The sequence below is a fragment of the Struthio camelus genome, chromosome 7 (genome assembly GCF_040807025.1).
Source record: "Struthio camelus isolate bStrCam1 chromosome 7, bStrCam1.hap1, whole genome shotgun sequence".
Classification (NCBI taxonomy): Eukaryota; Metazoa; Chordata; class Aves; order Struthioniformes; family Struthionidae; genus Struthio; species Struthio camelus.
The window spans coordinates 33,711,982-33,732,089 of NC_090948.1; the positions used below are offsets into that span (position 1 = coordinate 33,711,982).

General features: G+C 41.7%; 1 protein-coding gene across 1 annotated transcript in view; it reads left to right on the plus strand.

Annotated features, from left to right (window-relative positions):
- The first annotated feature begins 2,972 nt into the window (after positions 1–2,972).
- Positions 2,973–20,108, plus strand: part of WAPL (WAPL cohesin release factor) — a 100,939-nt gene continuing 83,803 nt past the window's right edge. The window contains exon 1 of the mRNA XM_068950703.1: positions 2,973–3,052. Within this exon, the coding sequence (XP_068806804.1) occupies positions 2,988–3,052 (65 nt within the window). The 5' untranslated portion in view covers positions 2,973–2,987. The remainder of the gene's footprint in view (positions 3,053–20,108) is intronic.

Here is a 20,108-nt window from a genome sequence, read left to right on the forward strand (position 1 = left end):
TATTCTCTAGCAGAGTTTCCAAAAGATGTACAGATGCCAAAGCAGGTGCCTTTCCTATCAATGCTTGTTATCTGACAGATCCCAGCTTCTGGGAGAGCCCTCTAGACCTATTTTAGAGTGGGAGGACAATGGAATTTTTCATTACCCCTGCTAATTTCAACACCATGGGACCTCATTCTCAAGAGGAGCTTCTTGATTTAAGAGATAACTTGCCCTCCTGCAGCTCCACTTCAAGAATCTGTAGAGCAGGAAGAGTAGCATTTCTTGTGTCCTGGGGACATTCTGTGACGATCTAACAGTTGGACATTCAAGTCCAAAAGCAAACAAAATTGAGAAAGGAAGAATTCAAAATTCTGAGTGTTAGCCTATATTAGGGAGCAGCAAGGGCCAGCTGCTCCCTAAGGGACAGGGCACTGAGCATGGTGACAAGCCAGCAGGGCAGGGGCCTCACCAGCCAAGGTCCATCTCACAGTACCCGAACAAGGCAAGCAGTGCAGGCCCGGGGATGGTAGCCAGGATCAGTGAGAGTCCAGGGCATCAGGCAAGTTCATGGCAACAAGGCAGGTCTGAGGTCAAGGCGGGAGTGCAAATTACATACAGGAAATATTTTCATTACTTCAAGGTGGAGCTTTTTTAGCACCTCCGTTCCTTCTGGTCATTAGTAAAAGTGGACCCAAGGAACAGGACTGTGAGCTAGTCTTGAGCTTTCCATTATTGCTTGGACTACTCCACATACCACCTCAACTGTGGCCTCTATTACTTTAATGTCGTAAATTCAACGCCATGCAGATAACTGTACCCTGCATATTTAGAGATTCCTTTTTAGAAAACAGTATTGAAATATTACATTAAAAGAAATAATCTCTCCTCAGATACCTAGAAACCTGAAAATCTTCATGACGGGGAGGCACCAGCAAAAATAAATTGTAAGGGACTTACCCATGGTAGTGATAGAAAACTCTGGAAAATCACTGCATCTGCTCCAAAAGTGATCTTAAAGGAGATTCCTCATGCATGCAAGGAAAACTGACAAAATTCAGCAATGCTGAAGCTAGTGAAATAATTACCAAACAGTCCCAGTAAATAACAGGATGGCACAGCTCAGCAGGGATTGATGCAAATAAGGTGCCATTGCATTCCATGTCATTTGAAGAAGTTCCTTGCTTTCATTACTCTATTTTCATGTTTCTGTGATGACGTTTCAGTTGTTCCTGCACAGGAATATGGTAGTGCCGAATTTAAAACCGTGAGCTGCAACTGCTGGAGCTAAAGAATGAGGTCAGCTTGTAGGGATTAACCTAGTCTAGTCGTTAGGGAAGGACAAAATGTCCTGTACCATAACTAGCAATGCAATTCTGACAGTGTTATTAATAAGACCAATGTGCAATAGGCTGTGTCATAGGAGGCTCCAATGTGTCATAGGAGCCCTCCAATTGCCAGAAGCATTGTTTAATTGCTTATTAGACTGATTTTGACCCTGAATAGGAGGTGTAACTTCAGAAGGTACAGAGGACAGTTTCATACTTAAATTCTACAAAGGTCGGAGGCACTGGGGTGCACTTCCCTGCTGAGGAAAGGGGCAGTTGGCCATATGCTCTTCAAGAGAGGACTACACTCCAACATGTGAAGTCTGGATTTGTCTGAGGGTCTGATTGTTATTTATAGTAACACTCCCTCTTGTCACACCAGGGAACAAACCAGGTTTGAATGAGATTAGATTCTTGTATTCCAGGCATACGGCAGAATCCCTCAGTTTGACCAAGGAGAAAGAATGCAGCGTCATTGGGAGACAATCGAAAATGATATTTCAAGCTGTATTATCTTTGCAGTTGGCGATAGGAGAGCAATAGAAAGACATAGGATCTTGTTTTGACTTTTCTCTTAGGTTCGTTAGTAAGTTGGTGGACAGAAATACTACAGCCCAGGGCATGTTTTTCTGTTTCTTTACTTAGGACCAAATTTTCCAGTTTAACATTACTTGTACATTCATATTACTATGAATTGATTTACCTCTTGAAAGTAAAGAATTTTCAGAGGTTATGCCTGCTTTCTTAGTTTAGGATGGGAAAGGAAAGGCAAGAAAGTAGACAGTATTGCTGAGGGAAAGTCCTTGTGGTATTGTGAGATTCTAGTTGAGTCCCAAGATCCACAGTATCTGACAAATGACAATTTTTAACCATATGCCTAGAAATATATTACTTTGGAGCCTTCAGCTCTAACAGTGCAGGCTGAATAGTTTGTGCCCTTGGAGAGACAAAGTGGTTTTAGATGACTGTCTCAAGGGCTGCCACTTACATGGGAGCTGGGTGCCTAAATGCTCTTCTATTTTAAGATCTCAACCAAGGTCCAGAAGCCAGGGAGATAACAGCAAACAAGGGGAGAAGAGACAGGACTCCATGCGACGACTAAATCAATCTACCTCCCGGGACAATCGTCCATGTCATGAGTTGATGTAGCCAAAAGTTCTGTGTTCAAAGGACCGCAGACTCCCCAGTCACCTCTGGGCAGTGGATTACCAAATGCCAGCTGCCAGGGAGGGTGCCATGAGGGAAGTACATCAAGGAGGTGGAACAAATCCTTGCATTTCATAGCTAAGCATTCTCCACAGCAGATAGCTCAAGACAGAAAGGTTAGCAATAGCAAAAATCAGAAGAGACTCACTCTTCCCCTTCTCTTATTGTTTGATAATAGACTGTCATTATAAGGCAGTGGAGGGAAAAGATTATATTAGTGCCCAAGGAAAGAATGAGTAAATTAGCATAGTATGATAGAGGCAGTAGGTTGCTGTTGTTTAAACTCTGGGCACCGCTTCACACTGACTGAAGTGTTAAAAAAAAGAGGGATACTACTGAGTTGTGGTTGAGATTAATTTAAATCTTCTTCCTTCACAGGTATTACCATGAAAGCCTTGTTTAACAGCCTGCCCCCACCTGAGGGGGATTCTCCTTGTTACAGAGTGCTCAGTCCTAAACCTCCTTCGCAGAGCAATGACTAATCAGGTGACAAGATCTGATGCAAAAGAGAAACAAGTCACCCAGGCATGTGAAACCAGGTACATTTAGAACTTCACAATTTTATCATCTTTTGTCACAACCCATCTGAGCTTTTTGTCTTTTATATAAATCAAGGCCTAGGACTTTGGTATAGGTGTAGTCTTTTGCGCTGCTCTATCCTGCAACCCTGTTACTTGTTAAGTAACTAACAAGTAACTCACCATTACTTGTTAAGTAACAAAATCTTACAGAAAGTTAAGATTCTATCTGTATTTTTAATTACTTAAAAATCTACCCCAAGTTATTGTATAGGTTAGCTGTATTCCAACTGCTTAAATATGAAGTCTAATTACTACAGCTGTGCAGTGAAAATAGTGAGGGGCTTAAAGTGCAACTGATAAGTGAAGATTAATTATCAGAATGCTTGTAGTCTACCAAAGAGATAAGTTACAAGAAGTTACCTACAGAGGAGCATGCAGAAGAAAAAATAATCAAGATACAGTGTGCTGAGCAGAGGTGCTGGAGTGTACTTAACGTATAGGTGAAGTAAAATTAGTGCAGAATAGAAGATGAAAGCTAGAGGACCATGCATGTTACACTGTAACAGTTACTAACTAAAGGCATATAAAAAGGAGCTGAAGTTTGTAGCCTTTGAATTCAGGAGCCTGAAGAGTTGATCTGCTTGCATGGGGCTTGGTCACAGTACACCATACTGTACTCCCCTGAATAAGACGTGAGAAATTCAGTACTGAGTACAGCTGTGCCACTGGGCACTGCAAAGTGAGTCTCAGCCCTAGAAGAGGTGGTATCTGAAGCAGGCTCTGAAGCTTTTGGCTGCAGCAGTGAACAAGGAGCTGCCTCCATAGCATCAACAGCAGTTGTGATCCCTGAAGCAGCAGTAGCAGCCAGGGACAGAGTGACTTGTGGCCCGTGGCCAAGCAGGCTCTGGGAGGAGCAGCAAACATGCAACACTGCCCCATTACTTTTATGGGCCACTGCCATGTGCTTCATATACAAGCCACCTCGCACTTTCCAAATTGTAGTGCAAATTCCTCTTATATAGATGGTAAAGGCTAGGCCTCTTCCATCTATATATAACTGAGTATTATGAAAATAGTTTAGAGGGGAGAACAGGACAGTGAAATGGGACACAAAAGATAAGCAGATGAAGGTAAGGAGACATAGCAAGAAACAGAATAAAGTAAGCAGCAGCATATCGTTTATCTAACAGTAACAAGAGATGCTATTCCTCTACTCTCTAGGAGCAGAAACAAGTTTACACACAACATTAATCAGTAATGCTTGAAGTCAATAATATATGACTGATGGATCTGAAAAGTCTGAGGGGTGTGTACAAAGTTTACTCTAAAGGAAATCTGCATGAACATTAGCATTAGAGCTGATCAGTGAATGGATAACCTCACCTGTGCAAAAACTGCTCCCAGAAAAAAGTTTCTGAAATAAAGAGATTAAATTCTGAAAATCTCATGAAAAGTATCAAAATAAGTCCCTTTTGGTCACTCCATATTAATATTTTACATAAATTTCTAAATTAATTTCAAAATATTGTAGAAGAATGAAAGTATTTACTTCTTCCTGGAATTATATCAGTAAAATTCTTGGGAAAATACCTATCTGAACTGTCTTTTGCTGATGGACAACTGTTTAGAAGAATTCTTTGCAAAGCTCTAATTAGTACAAAATGTTAGTGCTGTATGAAAAAATGAAATATAAGGAATGTGCCAACTTGCTACTTTTCTGTTTAGCTAGATAAAAAGCCAAGTTCTCTCTTATATCTAGAGCATTAAAGGCTGTTCTATTACAGCAACATGAAGATTTTCTTATTTAGACAGGACAAGAAAAGTTCCAAGGACTGTAATAAGACTAAATCTGAAATACAAATTGAGATTTTTTTTTTAAATATCTAACAGAAGTATGTTTATCTTGCTAACAGTTCTGGCATAGAATTTTGAGAGGATTACAAATTTGCAAAGCAAGTTTGTCACAGCAATGATTTGTTCAAAGGGACTCACCTGGAAGAATAGCTGTACTTAGACAAGAATGGCCTTTGAACATCCAAGGGTGAGAAAAGGTCATTTCCAGGCACCGATCACTATAAGACAGATAACTTACCACAGGCTGTTAATCAACAAATAGCATAGACCAGGACAGAAGCAGGTATCTCTTTCCCACCACCCATGTCCATACAGAGAAGAACACTCCTGTTCTCTAAAAAAACCAATATTCTAAAAACCAGTATGAAACATTAAAAAAAGCCTGCAGACGTTGAGAGCTTCAGAAGATACCGCAAGTGCTGATGATTTTACTTGCCTCCTCCGTCTAAAGGGGAGCTGATAGTTTCAGGCCCCATTAATTTGCTTTCCTTTGTCTTATCCTTTTGGCCCCCTTTTCCTTTCATTTATACCTGAAAGTTGCTGTTTCCTTGAGAAGTGGGTTAGAGGAACTGAACATGAGCTGTAGCAAGAAATAATCACTTTATTCACAAATGAACTTAGTGTTTTTTGTTTCTTTTTTTATTAGAAAACTAGTTTCTCCGAATCAGGCAGGTTTCCAGAAGGGTTTATGGATAAAAAAGGTATAAAAAAATAAGACTGCGGAAGGTCTGCAAGAGCCAGTGTAATCAAACCTGATATAACCCAGATCATTTAATTGCTACCAAACTGCTACAGATAGGACAAAACTTCGGACACCTAACACTAAAGACTATGGTAAATCTCAATGATTTTAATGGTGCTTGTTTGTGGTAAATTAAGGTATGGTTACACGTAGCAGCCTCTTTGCTGGTTAGGAAAGTAGATATTTATATGCCCCTTTTAAAGACTAGCACAGATGTTAGTGATTTATCCATGCTCAAGGATTAAATAATTTACATTATTCAAAACCTAGAGGTCCAGCTCTAGTCTGTTGAAGTGAACTAAAGCATACTCTGGTAAAAGCAAAAACTGTCAGGTGTATTCAGTCATAAGGGCTCCAGCCATCCCTGAACACATCCATTAAATCCCGTAATGGTAGGCATTGGGGCAGGGGGAAAGAACTGTATTCTTGCAGGAGTTCATATATGAAGAAAAACCAGTTCACATAATATTGTGCATACCAGTCTGCCAGCTCAAAAGATGCTACCCTCAGGGTCTGAGTCCCTTTGAAAGGAAATAGTCCACAGACAGGACAACTGTGGAAGTTAATAGTAGGACATTCCCTCAAATCATGCCCAGAATAATTTTAAATAGCATTCTGTGAAAAGTTTGCGAGTTCAGTTTATTTACCCAACTTATGCTTTACTTAGTGTACCATAATAAATATTGCATTATGGAAGTAATTTCTTTGCTCACTTTTACCTTCCTCTGTTCATCCCTCCCCAACTTGGTTTCATTTTCCCTTCCCCCTTCATTTCTTCCTTCCTTTCTTCCAGGGCTATCCCCTTTTCATTCATTTCTGTTATTTCTCTCACTCACCTCCTTTCTTCATTTTGCTATCTCCCTGTCCCTGTGGGAAAATGACAACTTAGCTTTAAGAGAACAAGCTATTTTTTCCATAGGAAGGAGATTATTTGTAGCAGACTATGTCTGGGAGTCTAACAGTTCTTGCTTGGAATAATTCAGTTCTGTGTCTAGTCACAGTCCCCCTCTAATTTTGTGTTTAAGAATTCTTTGCACACCCAGCAGACTAACAAGCACACCAACTTTGTACCAAGCCCTTCAGGAAGCTTTCACTGTAGCATTTAGCACAAACTTGAGGACTTTTATCAGCCAATGAAGGAAGCCTACATTGCAGGGCATGACATTACTTAACAACGGAATAAAAACAAAAAACAGTTCTTCCCACAGAGCAAAGGCATATAACTACATATCGCCGCATTATAATGCATTAGTTGAATTATAATCATTTGCAAAGGCATATGCCTGCTCTGCAAGTGACTAGCAATTTAAGAAAAGGTCAATGCCCAGTCCTAAAAGGATACAACAGTATAGAAGCCATTTCATAAATATAGCTGTTCCATTAAATAGATTTTGAACTGGTTATTTGCAAACTTACTCTAAAGCAGTATAGCTAGATAGAGGAAAACACCTACATTCTCCTTACCAAATGGCATTTAGTTAAAGGAAGTTTTGATAGCACTGAGTAAACTACTACAGTCTGTTGAACACCAAGCAATGACACTGGGTTTGTCTGTTGTTCAGTTACATTGTTCAAGCAAATGCAATCACAGCAAGATTAACTGCTCTCCAAGATCAGACAGGGCTCAGCTATAGGCAGCTGTTCAAGTTTCCTGTCTGTTTCGCAAGCAATTAGCTTTTTTAGAGTCAGTAATATAAGGAAGGGGAAATATCTCTGCGTATGAAATGAAAGAGTATTCAAAAAAACAAAAGGACAAATTCTCATTTCTATTTGAATACCTGCACGTTTTTAAATCCAGAGCAAGCACAAGGCACAACACTTAAACCTATTTTATCACATAGCAAAAGTAGGTCTTGTTTCTGTCCCATTTGGCAACAGGATAGCCAGTGTACACTTGTTACCCTGTGGGAAACATTCTCCTGTTTTGTCAGTGAGACGATAGCTCAGCTGAAGATAACTTTCTAATACAGTACAGCAAAAAACTGTTTTTGTCAAAGGACCCCAGGAAAAGTTTCCAGTCTTTGGAAAGAACTCCTGTCCATTCACCATTCTCTTGTTCTGTACCTCATTCTCTGCAGTCACCTTCTACGTCTTTGTTATGTAGAATGAAAGGCATAGGAGAACCTTTGAAGGTGTAGAAGAATAACATTCTCCTGTTGGGCCTGTCCTTTCCCTTCAGAGAACTTAGAGGTCCATGTTTCTCACCATCTCATAATCAGTCCTTTAAAGAAAATCCTCAGCTGAGAGTCACAGTAAGGCCCATAACACTCCTTTATTTATGGCCAGTTGGCTTCAGTAGAGGAAGGCTGAGAACCGTTGCTCTAGTCCACAGTAAGCACCAGGACTCCCAACTGGTTGTTCCTGCCCTATCTCAATATACTACAGCATTGTCCAATTTAAACTATAAACTCCAATTAGCAAAGAAAGAGCCAGGTAATTTGTTTGTCAGGGATCCTGGCACTGTCACAAGGCCAGGACTAGAACAAGAGAAAGCAATTCATGCATTTCATGAAAACTTAGGTTTAAACGTAAGTTGCCTTCCCCGAACAGGGCTTTATTGCAGGGGATCTGGCTTTAATTCAGGTAGCAGTGATAGTTCTCCGTTGTCCCTGCTGCAGGCAATTTTAGATTTAGTAAACCAACACAGACTGACATGAACATTGCTTTGGTGGTTCCTGCTGGATGTTCATCATTTAAGACCAAGTTAAAGAGGACAATTTGCACATGCTTAGTTAGTCCCCACTGTCTTCATCTGAACTCTTAGGGTCATGAGCCTTGCATTTGTAGGCCAGCGGTTAGTTCAAGCAGGCCTTGAACTCCCTCTCACTCTTTCAAAGTCTCCAGGGATATTAGTGGATACCAGGGATATTAGTGTGGCACAAATGAAAGGGTGAATGAAGTTGGTTCTTAATTCATCACTTAAAAGTGGAAAAATCTTGCTTAAGATGTTGTTGTAAAGTTAATCTTTCATATGTAGGATAGGGATTGACACCAATCTGAGTTTGATGCAAGAGTTCAATGCAGTTGACATCAGCAGTTTATGTTGATAAAAGCTTCATTAATCTGAAGACAGAAGGGAACATTTTTCTACTGCACTATTAACAGAATTGACTATATGGCCTAAATATGTAACTACAAGTGCTGAGAAAGCATGCAGTAGCTACTCTGAATCAGTCTCTGAAGAATCCTAGAAAAATAGAAGTAACAAGCACTTCCAATAAATCAAGCTCTTACTTTTCCATATGGGAGCTTTTTAGGCACAGATCACCTATGGAAGGTTTATTAACTTAACTTCATTAGTTAAAAGTGCTACTGATTTAGTGCAATTCATTTAAAAACATAAGGGAACAAGGAAAACATTTAACTTAAACTAGTAGTTTCAGGAAACAAAATGAAGTTGGTGCAGAAAGCTTTATTCCAGGGAGCAGTGAGGGCCAGCTGCTCCCTAAGGGACAAAAAGCCAAGTATAGTAACAGAACCAGCAGAAAACAAAACCTCACCAACCAGGGCCCCGTCCTACAATACCTGAATAAGGCAAACAAGGCAGACCCAGGTAGCAGCAGATTCAGCCAAGGGTCCACATCCTCACACAAGCCTATCACGATGAGGCAGATCCAAGGTCAAGCTGGGAAATGACATCACGACCTGGTTTGGTGACAGCAACTAGGGTCAGATATAGCCCAACCATTACTAGGTAGATCCAAAAATCAAGCTAGAAAACCAGTCTGCAAGACAAAACGCAGACAAAAAAGATACAGGCAGAGCTGCATTAGCTCTAGAGGGCCCGAGGGCTGAGCTTAAATAGAGTGCCTGGGCCCATGGGCAGGTGCTGTGGATGGAGGCCTCAGGTGAGGCTGCTGAGGGCCATTAAGGCCTATTAGTCACTCAGGGCCACTCAGCACACTTTGAAAGCACTCTTGCTTCCAGTGAGAGTAGCTTATTTGCTAATATTTATGTAGGTAGTCTTCTACGTTTTTTGCCAGACTTGATAAGGTAAAGAGTTAAAAAGAAGATAGCGCTTTCACAGTTATAGTTTGGTCACACAAACTTGAATGACGTTCCCAAACATTCCTCCTATTGCATTTAAGGTCACCACAGTTTCTCTTTACCACAGTTTCTCTTTAAGCTCCTGAAGTGAATGATATTTCAGTGGTTCTCAACTTCTCTTTTGCCCTCTATAAGCCAGACTTCAACAAGCTGTCAGGTCAAATAGACATGAGGCTGTTCATCTTTCCACTCAGTTTATCAACAGAGCAAGAGTACTCTGAATCAGGAAGAAAACAGAGGGTATGCCAGTACTGTACAAAGAGCACCATGCAGCGATGCTAGTTTGGAGCCTGGAAGCAAAATAGAAATATTGGTACAGAACTTCTTCCAGACTAATTACTGCTGCTGAGTATTGCTTTTCAGCAGTGTTAACTATCCTAAGCACAGCACCATGCTAACATTGTTCTATAGTTTCTTTTGCTACAGCTAGCTTTGTTCTCTACACAGCACAATTGCACGTAGTATAGACACACTAAAAATCAAATAATAAAGTAAATAGAGATAATAGTCAAGATTCTCAAAAGTCACGTGCTCTTGGATGTCCCTGTGTCAGAGATGTTTTAAAGATCCCTGATTTAGGGAGGGGTGTGTGTATAGTATGTTCAGTAAGGCACTTTGGGATATTTCTTAAAACAGTAGTTGGAGGGGAAGAAACTGGCTACACTGATTCAAGGAACACATTGTGGGGCTCCTGCCATTTTCCAAACAGTAAATTGAATGACTGTGAGTGAGCGCAGGCAGGGCAAAACGTTCTGAGCTATCACAATGCTGAGAGGAATGCAATCGCATGTTGTGCAAGAACAAGTCATGTTTAGCATCAGCAGTGCCAATAATTACTTGAAAATTAAATTGTAAAGCGGTGGTGTCTGTGTGGTCCTGAGACATATATTTGAGATGACACAGTTCTTCCAAAATATCCTTGGTTTGCACAAATACAGTGTTTGTGAAGCTGTGGAATTTCTGAAGGACTATATTGCATTTTCTGTTGTTTAAGGTAAGTGAATTAATGTATCAGGGCCCTGAGTGACTAATAGGCCTTAATGGCTGTGACCAGCCTCACCTGGGTCCTCCACCACCACCACCACCAACAGCAACAACAACCACCCATGGCCATGGGCCAGGAGCTCTATTTGAGCTCAGCTCTAGGGCTTTGCTACTTGCTTGAGATGTGTTGTAGGTATGCTGGTCTCCAGCTTAGCTATAGCTGTGCCCCTGCTTGGCCATGGGCCCTATTAATTTGGGTTCTGACCTGCAAACCGGTTTCCTAGCTTGCTATTAGGTCTACCCTCATCATTTTGAACCTGCCCAGCAATGGCTGGGACGTGCCTGACTCTGCCTTGTGGCTTGACTGCCTGGCCTGGCTTCCTATGTCTCTTCACCTCAAACTTGCCTGATATCTGGATGCTGGACTGAACCTGGCTGCTGTCTCTGGCTCTGTCCTGCTTGCTTTGTTCAGGTACTGTGGAATGGAGCCTAGGCGGTGAGGCCCCTGCTGTGCTAGCTGTGTTATTGTTCCTAGCCCTGTCCCTTAGGGTGAAGCTGACTGTTGCTTCTCCTGACAAAATGATATTTAGCAGCTGTAGAACTAACTTGTTTGATTTTTCAAGCATCTTCAGTGGCTGTAGTTCTGTTCAGTGTAAGCTCTCCTCTTACTACTGCTATTGCTGATATAGCACAACTCACAAATCCTTGTGCTTCTCCTCTACTACCGCCCCTCAGGCGGTGGTTACAGTTTCTTTTATCTGACGTTTCCTCCTAGTAGTACTTCCTAAAGCATTCCTGAAGGTATCATTCCTCATATTACTTTCTAAAGGCACGATTAGTCCTTCCCTGTCCCCAGGTGCCCTTCCCTGGGGCTAGCAGGAACAAACATGCAACTGTGCATTGAGCCATTTCAGAGAACTGAAAGCACAGGAGAAATGAATACAGAAAGCTAATGGAGACTGAGCATGAAGGATAACAGGGGTGCAGCTCTGTCCTGTTTTATTTAGATAGGCCTATCAAACTATAAATAGTTTTTCTGCCTGTTGTGCAAGTAACATTTGGTGGTTTTGGTTACTTTCTTTACTGCTTCTGAAAACAAATACAGGGTAATTCTTTTATCAGAGACTTCTACTTTATTTGGTGTTTGAGGCAGCCCCTGCTGTCAAATTCTAGTAGTAAAATAGAGGCAGGGCAGACTGTGGCACTGGTTTGCTATGTAATCACATTTCTTGTCAAGATAAGACAAGCAGAAAGTATGTGAAAAGGCAAAGATTTACCATGAAGCATCATGGGCCCAAACTCTTAACCTGGAAGTGACTGCTTCTGTTGTATCATTAAGATCCTACTGTACTTCATGAGGGAGGCCTGCCAGACCAGATGCTGTTCTCATAAAGCAAACTACCAAGGAAACGAAAGCAGTAACGTTCCCTTATTTCCAGTGCAACGCTTCTCATCAGTGAAAGGACTCTTTTTAGTGCAAGGATGTAAAAGAAAGCAAAAGCCAGCAGTTCTGCATTCTAGGAGTATCGGAAAAGGGATTTTCCCCACCCAGCCCCGCACAGAGGAGAGAGGAAAAGGTAGTAGGAAGGCAGAAGCAATATCTTTATTTAATGGCTCAGAAATGAGGCGTGAAGAGAGCAAGTGGGCTGTAAAAAGTGATCCAGGAAGTGTGTAGCAGAATTTGAGGCTACCTGAGTCCCGGCCTGTGCATGTCCTTGCTTGTACAGAACAGGAAATCTTTTCTAGAAATAGAAAAGCAGAAGTAAACCAGCTCTGTCTCATGGCTGCTACCAGAAAGGATGCAAGTTCAGCAGCAAAATCCAGATTTCTGGATGTGAACTTTCTGAGGGGAGAAAAGAATGTAGAAGGCAGAGAGCTGCAATTGCCAGTTAGTTCTGCCGTATGGCCTGGGAGTGGTCCCAGTTAGCTGGTGTGGTAGTAGACACAGCCTGTTGGGATAAGGACCATGGCATCAGCAGTATAATTACACAAAACAGACCAGAGGCTGTTTACAGCATATGGAAGTCTTCTATTAACAACATTCACAGAGGTCCTAGTGATAATAATCCTAGGGACTATTATAGAAAGTATTGAAAGTGATTCAGTCACCCTGCCTGACCCTTCTAGACATGCTAAAGGGCAAGAAAGAGGTAAATCATATCCCCTTTTTGCCCTTTGGAGGGAAACCTAGGAGAGAGCAAGGTACAAGAATCTGCTTTCCGCATAGGACTCGTATCAAGTTTTCTTTCACATCAGCATATAGGAGTACTGCCATTTCCATGTAAGAAATCCATATAGGTTTCCCTTTCATTAGGTAGGAAAACGTTTTTTTTCTCACTACTGTGATGTAAAACCTTCTTGACTCCACCAGGGTTGGAGTGACGTAAAACTAACATGAAAACCTAGTTGTATGTGTTTATATTACCTTAAAGGCCACAAAAGGGATGTTATAAAAAACTGCAATTCAAGAACAAAGCTGTCAGAGAAATAAGCAGCCTAGCACTGATACGTTTACTAGTTTACCGTCAGATCATACGTGTTTCTCAATGTCCAGCTATTACATGGCAGTGCAGTGAACACATTACTACATCATGACACTTAACTTGCCTGCTTCTTTTCTTGGGTTAGTATCAGTACCTAGTTATGGCATGAGACTTCTGATACGTGCACACTGTACAGGCAAGCCCAGATGTTTTATAGTGGAGGCTGGCTTGCAATAACCAGATAGCAGCAGGAACTGTAACAGTACAAAAATGGGTCTTGATCTTGAAATCATATCCATACCTTGGAAACAATTTGTCCTGAGTAGTCTCAGTGCTGAGCAGTACTGTAGGATTGAGACTGCAGTTCTCGCAGCCTTATCACCCCCTTACAAGGTTGTCTGCATTTAGATGTGAATTCACTTTTGCTCCCCAAGGAACCGTTCTTTTCCCAGTGCACTGTGTACTCTTTACATCATAGGTGATTTGTCATGGAGCCATGGTCACAGGAAATTATGTTCAACCTAAATCACCAGTCCTCCGTTGTGTGTCAGGCTAACGTTATCCCAAAGAGTATTGCTTTGCGTGTAGTGCTTGCACTGCTCTGTCTTCCTTAGAGCCTTTCTGCACCTCTGAATTGTTTAAGTGAGGGGTAACAGCAGCCCTTGGTGCCTCCATTAGGGAAGCAGTACCACAGTCTGTAAATGATCTGTTCCGCCTGCTTTTAGAAAGCTTTGCAGTCTTCTGCTTTATGTGGGAAACTCTCTCTTCTGGTCCCTTTTCCCAACTATGCCTCAAGCTTTCAGGCCCCCATGCCCTGTGCTTGGGTCCAGAGCTAGAGAGGCTGTGCAAACCCTAAATTGTACGTGGACATCATAGAGCTGTGAAGCCTTATGTGGAAATGCTGAGTGAGGCTGGAGGCAACGTAATCACTGCAGCAAGACTACTTTCAGGCCTTGTGCTAGCATATGCCATTATACCATATTGGTATATATATATAACTGCCATAACGATATCAGAAAGAATGATCCTGCACTGGCAGAGAAGAGGATTACATATAAAGACATATGAGCTTTTTCCTTTTCTGGGATAAACCTTTAGGCTGTGCATTACCATGTTGAGTTTTCTTCCAAGGAAAAGTGATAGGCAAGAGGAATGTAGAAGAGTAGACAATAAAATATCCATTAATGGATCATAACTTGGCTGCTAACTAGGGTTAGGAGCTTTTAATCAAAATGTACAGAAAAGCCTAAGCTAAAAGCCTGTTCTGTCTCCATAGTTATTTTAATCAGAGTTAAGAATATTTGTCTTTGTTTTCAGTGTAGCAATACCTCTAGAGTCATTCATATCTTAAACACTCCCTGTTAATTACTGATGTGTTGCAAGCTGTCAAGTATATATTAAATGTAAATAGCATTTTATATAAGCACAGACATTTGCAAACAATGGAATCTATAAAATTCTGGCATATCAAGGCCCATTTAAAGAATAAATCTTACAAACACTGGCCTGAGAAATGGAGCCATTGAAACCTACTGAGTTGAAGTGATTCCCACTGACCTTTGGAGCTGTTATGGTTTATCATGTCAGGACTGACTTGGTCGCTTTCCAAGTCATGAACTATAGAACTGAGGGGGCTGGGAATAAGCAGTATAATTTAGATATTCAAACTTATCATAGCACAATACACTGCATTTGTATTTATAAGGAAATGACTGTAGATGCAATTATGTAGAAAAGAATTGACTGTTCTTCCTTTTGAAACCTAATTACTTAACTCCTTTCCCGAAAGAAAAATGAAATGTTTGTGGGAGCTTCTTGGCTGAAAAAACAGAAAGAAGTCTTTGATTAAAACAGAAATGCATTTTATAAAAGTATCAAGTAACATTTAAATGGATATCTTCCTGAGGGTCCTTGGTAAAAAGGTATAAGCTTGATGTGAATTACTGGCGTAACTGAAGCCAAGAAATACATTGTGCCCTGAGATAGTCTTTTGCTGCTGGGGATTTGTCTGTAAGGAGAGAGCAAAAACCTTAGCCTAGTTTATTCGTTGGGCTGTGCCTTCTCCCCTCAAGTCAAAGAATTTAACTTCAATGTTTTAGAAAAGCCTGGGCTGTTTTCATTTCTCTGGCCAAGCCAGTAGATCTAGTTGGATGGGAGCTAAATACGGTGATGAGGAAATTGGTAGTTGTGCTGTCCCCTCTAGATCAATTTGTTCTTCTCTTAAACGTGTCGGAAGAGGCAAGATAGAAAATATACAAGTAGGAAAGGAAGAGAGGGAACGTGGAAAGGAGATGAATGTGGGTGTGAAATGCCTGAGGAGCAATGAGCAGATGAAATGGACTGAATGAGAAATGATGATGAGGAAAGGCTGCACGCTTTCCTTTCGCCGAAGAGTAATGGAGAAGGGTGTCTGGTCTGCTAGCTTTGGCTCCCTGTGTCCATGATGATTATAGCTATGATTTGTGCAGAAAGACTGGCTTCTGCAAGCTGCAATATGACCTCTCTTCTGTAGCTGCTAATTTGTGAAGTTACCGTGCTTGGCTGATCAGGGAGCCTGTAGACCCTGTCTGGAGTTGCCATATTTGATAGCTTTTCTGTGCTTTGTGCTCCTGAACCTGTGCAACTGCAGATGGACTTTGTTATGCAGTCTGAGGAGTTTCTATGCTTGGTATGTGCCAACACTCAGGATCCCAAGGGAGACCACTTGATGCCTCTGAGTGGCTGTCCCATCCCAGGCACAAGGCCTCAGGGCGCCTGCAGGCCAAGGTTCAGTATTACTTTTTTTTGCCAAGTGACTGGCTATTGGATAGCAGTGTCCAAACTACAGAAAAGTAGACTTCATTTTTGTTCAAGAACAGCATGAACAAAATTTCATCAAGTGAGCAAACTAGACGTCTGCTTTACACAGTCCTCTGTAGGACTGCATCCTCTTTATGATTATATCTTTTCAGAGTTTTGAAAAAGAAACTGTTGTGTATTAAGTGGTGAGCATAGGTGCCCAGTTATCCATGTGTTGCTCTGGAATTGCTTCTGTTACCTGCCTCTGGTAGTGCTTTTGTTCTGCGTGAGAGCTGTGCGTTAACTGAATATATTATGTACTGAATTATGTTGCATCGTGTGCATTCACAAACTCTACAGTGGAGCGGGACCAATGGTGTGAATACAGCAGTCTCCAGTCCAGCTGTATTTACATTACTTGTAAAGTGCTGTTGCTGCCTCTACAGAATGCAATTTCTCTTCTTTTTATAGCATTTTCTAAGTCTGTAGTTAATATTAACTGACAGGGCCAGCTGAGAATCTTGGGATTTGCTATGACATATAATTAAGGAAAACGCTAATTCGTGTATAGACAGATGCCTTGTGGTAAATCGCACTGCATGAATATCACTGCCTTCACTGCTAGTTCCATTTCCTACTGATTACTGAAAATCTGTCTTGTACTATACGATGATAGAGGCACGTGGGGGGGCTTTCCAACGTGTAGACATGAAAAGAGCAGAGAAGCTTTTATTTTTTTTTACTCTTTTGAATGCATTCTTGCTTTTATGGGCCAGTTGTCCTAAATCATCCTGAACCTAGAATACATGTGAATTTGCACTTGAAGCTTTCTGTGGAACATAGAGGGGGGCTTACATTCAGCAAGGACTTATCAAGTCACATTAGCTATTGCTGAATTGGTGTGTGGACCCTTGTTAAGTTAGAATCTAATTTCCTGTTTTATTCAAAAGAAACATTACCATCGGGGTTCAGTAAGAGTGGGCTGCTCTGCAAGGGAAGGCCAGCTTAGAGCTGAGGATGACAGTGAGGCAAGGACCTAATGTAAGGGCCTGAACTTAAATGCAGCTTCTGAGCATAGTGGAGAAAGCCGTGATGAGACTTCTCACAGCTCACACACAAGCCTGACCCAATGTTAAGAGCACCGTATCAGGGCTGTCCTTGAACAAAGACAGCCAAACCCCCCGGGGGGGGGGGGGGGGGGCAGGGGGAAGAGGTGCAGAGCCTGGTATGTTCAAGTGGTAATTGTAGATTACGGTGTGCTTGCCCTGTTTTTGAGCTATTCCCTAGACAGAAGGCATGATATTGGGTTAGATGCATCTTTGGTGTGATGCGGTGCAACCATTGTTGTGGTAATATGTTGACAGATCTTTCTGGCCTCAATTTTAATTTGGACGTAGAAGAACAGGGTTTCAAAATGGAACTGAATGAACCGCCTCTGAGCAGGTTTGAAGTATAACTCCTGATCTGTCTCTGTAAGCTGATTAGCTGCCACCCTAAACAGATAACCGAGTATTCAACAAGCAGATAGTTGTGATCAGAAGTAAGAAGCTGCCCTCTTTAAAGTCTTGTTGAATAGATCTGTTGTCTTGGAAGGCTGGCTTTTTGCCTTGTCCATGAAAAGATCTGATTGTTCAGTTCCTGTTTCCTAGGAAGGAATGTGCTGGAGTCTCCTGACTCATACCTTATCCACGAGCAGAACAGTAAATGTTGATTGTAACACATCTGAGGACAATGAAAGGTGAGCAGAGAGGAAGTAGAATATCTGTGCTTGACTTTCTCCTTCTCAGGTTAGTCTGCTGCAGATGGATGTGAGAGCAGCCTCACTGGCATCACACCAGTTTACTGTCATCTGCCTACGCTGGGTACTAGCAGCAGGGACACCATGTCTGGCTCCTACAGTCCTCTGCCTTGTGAAGACCTAGCTTGAATATACCTGCTCAGGCCACAGAATTGCTGCCCATGGTACTACTGTGGCCCCCAGCTAAGTCAGCAGAGTTCATACTTTGGAAAAAAAGTCTTTTCAGTTGTAGACAGAGCAAATTATATTTGGAATCAAGGAAACATAGTATGGTCTTTTCATTATCATTCTGAGGGTACTTCTCTTCAGATCAGTCAAAGCTACTAGCAGGCGTGCTTAACACTGCAAACTTCCTTGTGCCGTAAAGAACAATACAGACTAGAATACAGACTAGATTTCTGGAGTTTAACGTGAAAGACAGGCAAGCAGTACAAATCAACAGAAGATGAACTTAATGCAGCATGGATGTACCTGGGCTTGCTGAGCATTCTTTTAAAGCAAGAATATTGCAAAGCTCTGATTACTGGATCATGATAGATGCCATTGCAAAAGCTTGCTTCTTCAGCTCTGTCATTCCTCTGCTTTTATCTAAATCAGTATGTTCATATCAGCAAGGTTAATCCTGATTATGAACATCCTTCTGTCTATTAAATGAAATGCTTTTTACCAAGCTTAGTTTTCAAGACCATTAAAAACAGAGACTAGGGTTTGCTATTGTTAACTGGTGGCAGAACAAAGGCAGTGCAGGCACCTCCAAATTGCTAACAGTTCTTTTCTCTGTCTGGGAGCCCTGCAAAGACAATGTGTGTCACAGCATGCTTTTCTATTGATCTGAACATTCAGCCGAGTGCTGAGACCTGTGTTTTCTATTCACGCGCTGCAGCCATCCTAACCCTCACAATGTTGTTTTTTTGTTGGAAAATGAGGTATCCTGTGGGCTCTAATTTAGGCAGCTATTGGTTTGGAGAGCTAAAGGTAATATAGTAATGTATAGTTCTTAGTATATATACTGTTTTCAAAAGACACATGGATCACTTGGCATTTACCTGCATATGGAGTTTATCATAGCATCACAGAACAATCAAGAACCTCAGGAGGTCTCTTGTACAACCTCCTGCTCAGAGCAGGTCAGGCCTGAGGTTAGATTGCTCAGGGCTCTAGCTGGTCGGTCTTGAAAACCTCCAAGGGTGGAGACTGTACAGTCTCTTTGGGCAGCCTGTTCCACTGCCTGCCTGTCCTCATGGTGAAAAGCTTTTCTGTGTATGCGGTCAGAGCTTCTCTTGTTATTTCAACTAAGTCCAAATGCAGACCCTATCACAAAATGCCAGTATGTCAATTTGTAGTTCAGCTGTTTGATCTGCAGTGATACTGGATGCAGAACATGATACTGAGACCCCTATGTGGGCCATAGGTGAAGTGCTGATGGGCAGAGGCTGATGTTTAAAATCTGTGCTCCACTGGGGATGTAGGGCGCCTGTTCATGCTGTTATTAATTGCACATGGGGCTCTGAGTGTCTGCAGCTCAGTCAGGGTGAAGGCTGTGTGAGTGACAGACTGCCACGCCACTGAAAGTGCCCCAAAGTAAGTAAAAGTGTTCATAAAAGTTGTACTGACTGGGTCTTCCACACTCATCTTGTTTTCCCAACACGCTTGTGCACATCTTCCTCGCTCCAATCTGTGCATGATTCCAGTGTCTTTATCTGATGCCGCTCATGTCTTGCGAGAGCAGCAGAACCAGCATGAAATCAATGCAATCTTTCTTTCATTGCTGCCCAGGAGGTTCTGAATAGCAGTCCTGGAACAGAGTGGGCTTGTTGACTTTGTTCTGCAGCTGCCTGACAAATCTGCCTCTAAGCCTGCAACTTCCAGAAGACAGCACAGCATCTGTTCACATAGAAGATGGCTTTTAGTTTGCCCTTTTTTGAAATAATGAGGAATTTAAATCATTTGTTTTAAATGGAAACCTTACAAACAGGTGACTTAGGCTTCCCTCAGTCACCAAGAAGAGCTTCCCACTTATCCTTGACAAAGGAGTGAATGGATTATCCTCAGGTTAACAGAAATATTTCCCCTCCACACGTGGAGAAATTAACATCTAATTTAGAAAAAGCTTATTTCCTGGTACAGTAATTATATTCTATTTTGTGAATCTGTTTAGTCAATTTATGAATTTAAAAAACCTTATTTTTATAAGCTTACTTTTTGTATTTGTCTCCTGTTGATTGTTTGTCACCATGACAACTTCATATCAGTTTGTCTGATGCTCTGTCAGAGAAGTTGACCTCAGGCCTGAATGCAGGAAATCAGGGAGTAACATCTGAAGAGCTGCAGACTGTGTGTTTGATTTCCACAGCCTCCTGCATAGCTCTGCTAAAGTCTGATGCATGC